General features: G+C 34.9%; 1 protein-coding gene across 1 annotated transcript; it reads left to right on the top strand.

Annotated features, from left to right (window-relative positions):
• Nucleotides 1-584: 584 nt before the first annotated feature.
• On the top strand, nucleotides 585-2,371 carry LOC18612488 (fasciclin-like arabinogalactan protein 2). The gene is made up of 2 exons (XM_007049306.3): nucleotides 585-1,198; nucleotides 1,406-2,371. The coding sequence occupies exons 1-2, from the start codon at nucleotides 677-679 to the stop codon at nucleotides 2,081-2,083; spliced, it is 1,200 nt and encodes a 399-aa protein (XP_007049368.3). The 5' UTR covers nucleotides 585-676; the 3' UTR covers nucleotides 2,084-2,371.
• Nucleotides 2,372-5,981: the final 3,610 nt, after the last annotated feature.

Genomic DNA, 5,981 nt, shown 5'->3' on the forward strand with positions numbered 1-5,981 from the left:
ATTACTTTGATTGCTGCAAGAGATAATTTGGTTCCTTTTCTATTAGTGTTTTTGGCAAAGATTTTGGAAGAATATATGTTAAGTTCAGACATAGAATCATAATAAATAAGTGTAGGTTCTTTCTTTTGTTTTGGTTTAGGTGCAAAACACATTAATTCCCTCATTCAGACTTTACATGTGAGAAGATGAATTGCCAGAAGCCAAGCAAAATATACCAAGTTCCAACCGCTTGCCTACTTAACTACCATGATTTACAGTCATGTGGGGGGAAAAAAAGCAGATTCCCCGACTGAAAAGAAGAGAAACACAGTTTCCTTGCCTCCCAGTCCCGCTTCTATCAAACGGGATATGAAGGCATTCTTGAGTTTGGACATGTCTCTGTCCCACTTTTACCTCCTTGCTTGAAGGTTACTTGATTTAACTTTTGTGTTTACAATAGTACCCAAATGAATATTGATCATCGACGTTATGCAAGAAAGGAATCATTGTAGGACAAAGTGAGGATAAGGGACCCACCGAAGTGTGGGCCCCACCCCAGCTACTACTTAGTTGGCAGTGATCACCCCCAAAGTATACTCCAAAAACTCCCCAGCTCGACTCTACTTAAACACAAACACCATCATACTCTTCCAAGTTCCCAACTCCCAACCCACTATTGTTCTCCTCCACCTCCAAGATGCCACCTCTAACCCCCACCCTCTTTCCCTCCCTTGCTCTCTTCATCCTCTTCATCTTCTCCTCCTCCACCACCTCGAATGCACACAACATCACACGTATCCTCGCCAAACACCCTGAATTCTCCACCTTCAACCACTACCTCACCACCACTCACCTGGCTTCAGAGATCAACCGGCGGCAAACCATAACTGTTCTAGCCCTGGACAATGCTGCTATGTCAGCTCTCTTGGATAAACAACTCTCCCTCTACACTGTCAAGAATGTCCTCTCTCTCCATGTTCTTGTCGACTACTTTGGTTCCAAGAAGCTTCACCAGATTACCAATGGAACAGCTTTGACTTCTACCATGTTCCAGGCTACTGGTGCTGCTCCAGGTTCCTCAGGGTACATCAACATCACTGATCTTAAAGGTGGAAAAGTTGGATTTGGGGCGGAAGATAACAATGGAAAACTTGATGCTGTTTATGTAAAATCCGTAGCAGAGATTCCTTATAATATCTCTGTCTTACAAATTAGTCAGGTACATAATTAATTTAGTTAACATGTTAAGTAGTGTTGTTGTCTTACACAAGTTAAGTTCAGTTCAATATGGCCTCATACTCTTATATTCGAGTTAGAATCTCTACTTATAGCAGTTTGAGTGAATACTAATTTAAGCTCAAGTTCAAAATAGTTCTTGATGTCAATTGTAGTATTGATGATTAGCTGATGTTTAATTTTGATCCAGGTTTTGAATTCAGCTGAAGCTGAAGCACCAACCGCAGAGCCAAGCCAGCTTAATCTGACAGAAATAATGTCAAAGCAAGGCTGTAAAGCCTTTGCTGACTTGCTGAAGGCTTCAGGAGCTGATGCAACATTTAACGAAAACATTGATGGAGGTTTAACAGTGTTTTGCCCGACTGACCCTGTTATCAAAGGATTCATGCCCAAATACGAGAATTTGACAGCAGCCCAGAAAGTGTCCCTGCAGTTGTACCATGGAATTCCTGTGTATCAGTCCATGCAAACGCTGAAATCCAGCAATGGAATTGTGAACACGTTGGCAACAGATGGAGCAAACAAGTTTGATTTCACCGTGCAAAACGACGGCGAGGTCGTGACATTGAAGACTAAGGTTATGACGGCAAAAATTACAGGGACTTTGAAGGATGAAGAGCCATTGATTGTGTACAAAATTGATAAGGTGTTGTTGCCTAGGGAGTTGTTCAAGGCAGTGGAAGCGGCTGAGGCACCAAAGGCTTCCAAATCCAAGCACAAGGCTGCAGATGCACCAGAATCCGATGCGCCGGCAGAGAGTGACCCAGCTGATCAGTCGGCTGATGATGAAAATGGGGTTGCGGGATTGGACGGTAGGAGATTAGTGATGGTGTTGTTCAGCCTGTGCATTGGAGTGTCGTTGATGTGAATATAGTGATTACAGATGTATTCAGATTGATACAAAAGCATTAAAGAATACTTTGTAAGCCACAGGACACGGGCAATGGCGTCGTTATTCATGTGAGAGATTTGAAATTTGCTTCTCTTTTCCTTTTTCCTTTTGTTTTCTTCCCTCTATTTCTCTGGTGTCTTGTGAGCAGAAGAGCAATAAGTGATCAGTCCCACATGCATGGGTCATTTTCTTTCTTCTTTTGCCTGTTTGTCATTATTTGCTTGTATAGAATAAGAACATAATCCATTTTCTTTGAGCTGTAAATGCAATATTCTTTTCTTCTTATTTAAATTGTTAATTTCCTTATGAGCTGTAAGGAAATCTTTATAATTATGATTTACATCTGTTTAGATCTAGCATTAAAATATAAATGTGGGACATTGCTGGAAATTTCATTTTCCCATGTCCTAATTAATACCCTGTAGGCCCTCCTCCCTATTGCTTCATTAGTGGCAGAGATACTTTTGTAACTTGTTTATGCTGCCATAAGTTGTTTAGTTTGTTGTTTGTAGATTTAGCTTACAGTAAGTGACATTTCATTCAGATTTGGCTACCTAGTTCTGAAGTTATGTTGATATATTTTCATGCTTATGGCTGTATAAGTATCAGTGAATAAATGAAACATATTAGATCAGTTCCTTTTTTTTTTTCTTTATTTCTATTATTCTCTCTTCATCTTATTTAAGATTTCTGATTAACTAACATGGTATCAGATTAATAAAGGTTTTAAAAGGGAGAGAGTCAAAACCAGTAAGGAAACCTTTAGTTCAAGCAACACTCATTCCTTCCTTCAAGCCTTAAAACCAAAACCCACTGCCATGACCTCAAACGGTTTCCCGAGTCACTCACCACTAGTGTTTACGAGAGAAACTACTAAGAAACAGGGCATTTTCAATGGAATACTTCGTCTCAAACGTTCAAAATTTCATCGGTATTGATTTCTACCAACGGAATATTATGTCAAAAACTTGATCAAGGAAGTTATTTTTCTTAATATCATTATGCCGATGACAAAATATTCTATCCTTAAATTTCATCGATGATTTTATTGTTCCGTTAGTAATAAAAATTTTCAATAAGAGGATAAATTTGTAGATAACTTGTCAATGGATTATTGACGAATCACGGAGTGAATGTCGATAAAATCGGTGTGTGAAAGAAAAAGAGAAATTTCTAGGTAAAAATGTCAAATTCTGTTAGTAATTTATTTTAGTTGGGTTGAAAATATCGACCAAATTTGTCGGTAATGAGTGTCAATTTCGTCGATAATGACTCCAAAATCCATCAATATATTCGTTGGGAATACGAAAAGGCATTTTTTCAAAAAATGAGATTGGTTGGTCTTTTAATCCGTTATTCTTATTTCTATGGAATTGGAATTCATTGGTTGAATAAAATATAAAATTATAATTCAATAAAAACAAAATATACAAATCTTATCTTATATATAATGAATCTCGTGTATAGACTCTTTTATAGTTAGACACTTGTGTTGGTCTTTTGATGTTTTTATAGGGATATTTCAGACTTTGTAAATGGAAGCTATGTGGTTAGGCAATTTTCAAATGTGAGGAGGCATTTTGGGTATTATGTTTGAGATGAAGAGGTTATTTCAAGTTTTCAATTGCTTTAATGTTCATTCAAATATAAAGTGCTATGATTTTAACCCACAGAGGACTTTTAGGATGTGACGCATGGCATTGTAAATTGCTTGTTGCATGGAGGGTATTTCAAGGTTTTACAGATGAGGGCGATACAGTTTAGTAATTCCAGCAAAAGTTAGGAGCATTTTGGGTTTTTCTGATTTGCATAAAAAGTGAACGGTGTTTTGGGGTTGGTTGTTTTGTAATTTTTGGATTTAGGGTGGAGGGTTTCTATTGGAAAGGCTTTGTGGGGATTTCGCTCCGTGTCTCTTTGTTCAATGGCCTTCAGGTTTTTCCACCACTCATAATTTTTTTCATGAATTTCTATTTACAGGTGTGGGTGAGATTGGTGCATTTTGATTGTTGTTATAAGAGTTTGTCTATTTTATGACAACATGCAACATTTTAAACATTGCATTTTGATTGCTTTTATTGGAGTTTGTCTGTTTTGTGACAATATGCGACTTCTTAAACATAAAAGTCTAAAAAAATTGGTGTAAAATTCATTTTGATTTTGTGATGTATAACTCACTGAACAACCTGCTTGAACATTCGGGTACTTTTCATTGTTTTTCTTTCCATCTATATGTGACGGTTTGAATTGTTTGCCTTGCTCAACAATTTTCGTATATCTTCTCATGATATTTGTATGTCATCATTTTCATATTTTGCTGTTAAATAGGTACAAATTTAGAAATTGTAATATAGATTCTTGATAAAAATAGATGCAAACTTTCTAAATTATAAATCAATACAATTTCTTTATTTATTTTACACATTGCCAGGTTGTCTAAACATCAAATAATTTATCATCTTACCCATGCACAATACTAAATATATTGCTCTATAAAGAACTTATATTCTAATCAATTATAAATCTACAATAATACAACATTCATTTTTACTAATATTCAGTATTCTGTTCATTTTCTCTTTTGATTTACTTAATAGTACAACATATTTTGTCTCTCTTCTTACTAAAAGATGAATTTTCAATCACTTTGTGTTGTGTCATCTTTTTTTGGTTAATTTTTTACACCAATTATTTAAAAAATTTTACAAACCCATTAAATAGTGTGGCTACTTTCTAATATATTATTAAAAAATATACAATTATATTCTAAAAGAATTATCAAAAGGTTTATAATTGTTTAAAGTTTTTACACATTATGCGAAACCTAAAGCTAAGATGTGTTGTCATACCTTGATGCAGTGTCTTCGGTATTAGATGGACCTAGTTGTTGGAAAAATAGTGTATTTCATAAAATTTCAACATCCCACATTGTCAAGGTACAAGAGAGGTGAGTGCCTTATCTATGAAAATCCATAGTAGGCTTGTTGTAAGGAAGGAAAAAAGAGTAGGCTCATGCATACATGAGATCAGGTTAAGCCTTGAGAAAATATAGATTTCCCTTCTTGCCCATAAGTATACATGTGGGCTAAGCCTATATAATTTTGTACTTCGGTATATAATTTTATTTTCCTCAACCTTTAGTTGTTGAAACGATGTTAATGACTAAGTCTATTAACCTTATCTAACTTAGTCTTATTTTTCAGATTTTATCGTTAATCTGATTAAGCTTAATATTTTCTATTTCTCTTAAACGTTATTTGACTTAGCATAATTTTTCTTGATTCCCTTTGATTTTTCATGGATTTTATACTGATATTTTGTAATGTTAACTTTCTGCTCCAGCCTATGAATACAGCCTCTCTACCTCAGTCACAATACACCAATAGTTTTCTCATCTCTTCTATATTGTTAATATGACAAAGCTTGATATTTCCTTATTCTTTTAAATGTTATTTGACTTAGCATAATTTTTCTCAATTCTCTCTGATTTTTCATTGATTTTATACTTATATTTTGTAATGTTAAATTTCTGTTTCGGCCTATAAATATAGCTTTTCTACCTCAGTCACAATACACCAATAGTTCTCTCGTCGCCTTTAAAGCTTTTTTGCATATTTTCTCTGTTTTTCTTGCTTTCCCGTTGGGTTCTTTTTCTCTATAAAAGTCTTTCCACTGTTCCTAATATCCCTTACTAGTTTGTGCAAACTAATAAAGAAGAGTCTGTTGAATCTTAAAGGATAATCACTATAATCCTTTTGCACATAATTTTTTACTCCAAAGGAGCGAAAATTATCTTTAAGGACAGTGAAATCACGCTTTAGATTTTTTTTCTTTTTTCACTTGATTTTTTATTTTTCATTTGTTTCTCAGATTTTAC

Source organism: Theobroma cacao, chromosome 1 (genome assembly GCF_053813885.1).
Source record: "Theobroma cacao isolate CCN51 chromosome 1, ASM5381388v1, whole genome shotgun sequence".
Taxonomy (NCBI): domain Eukaryota; kingdom Viridiplantae; phylum Streptophyta; class Magnoliopsida; order Malvales; family Malvaceae; genus Theobroma; species Theobroma cacao.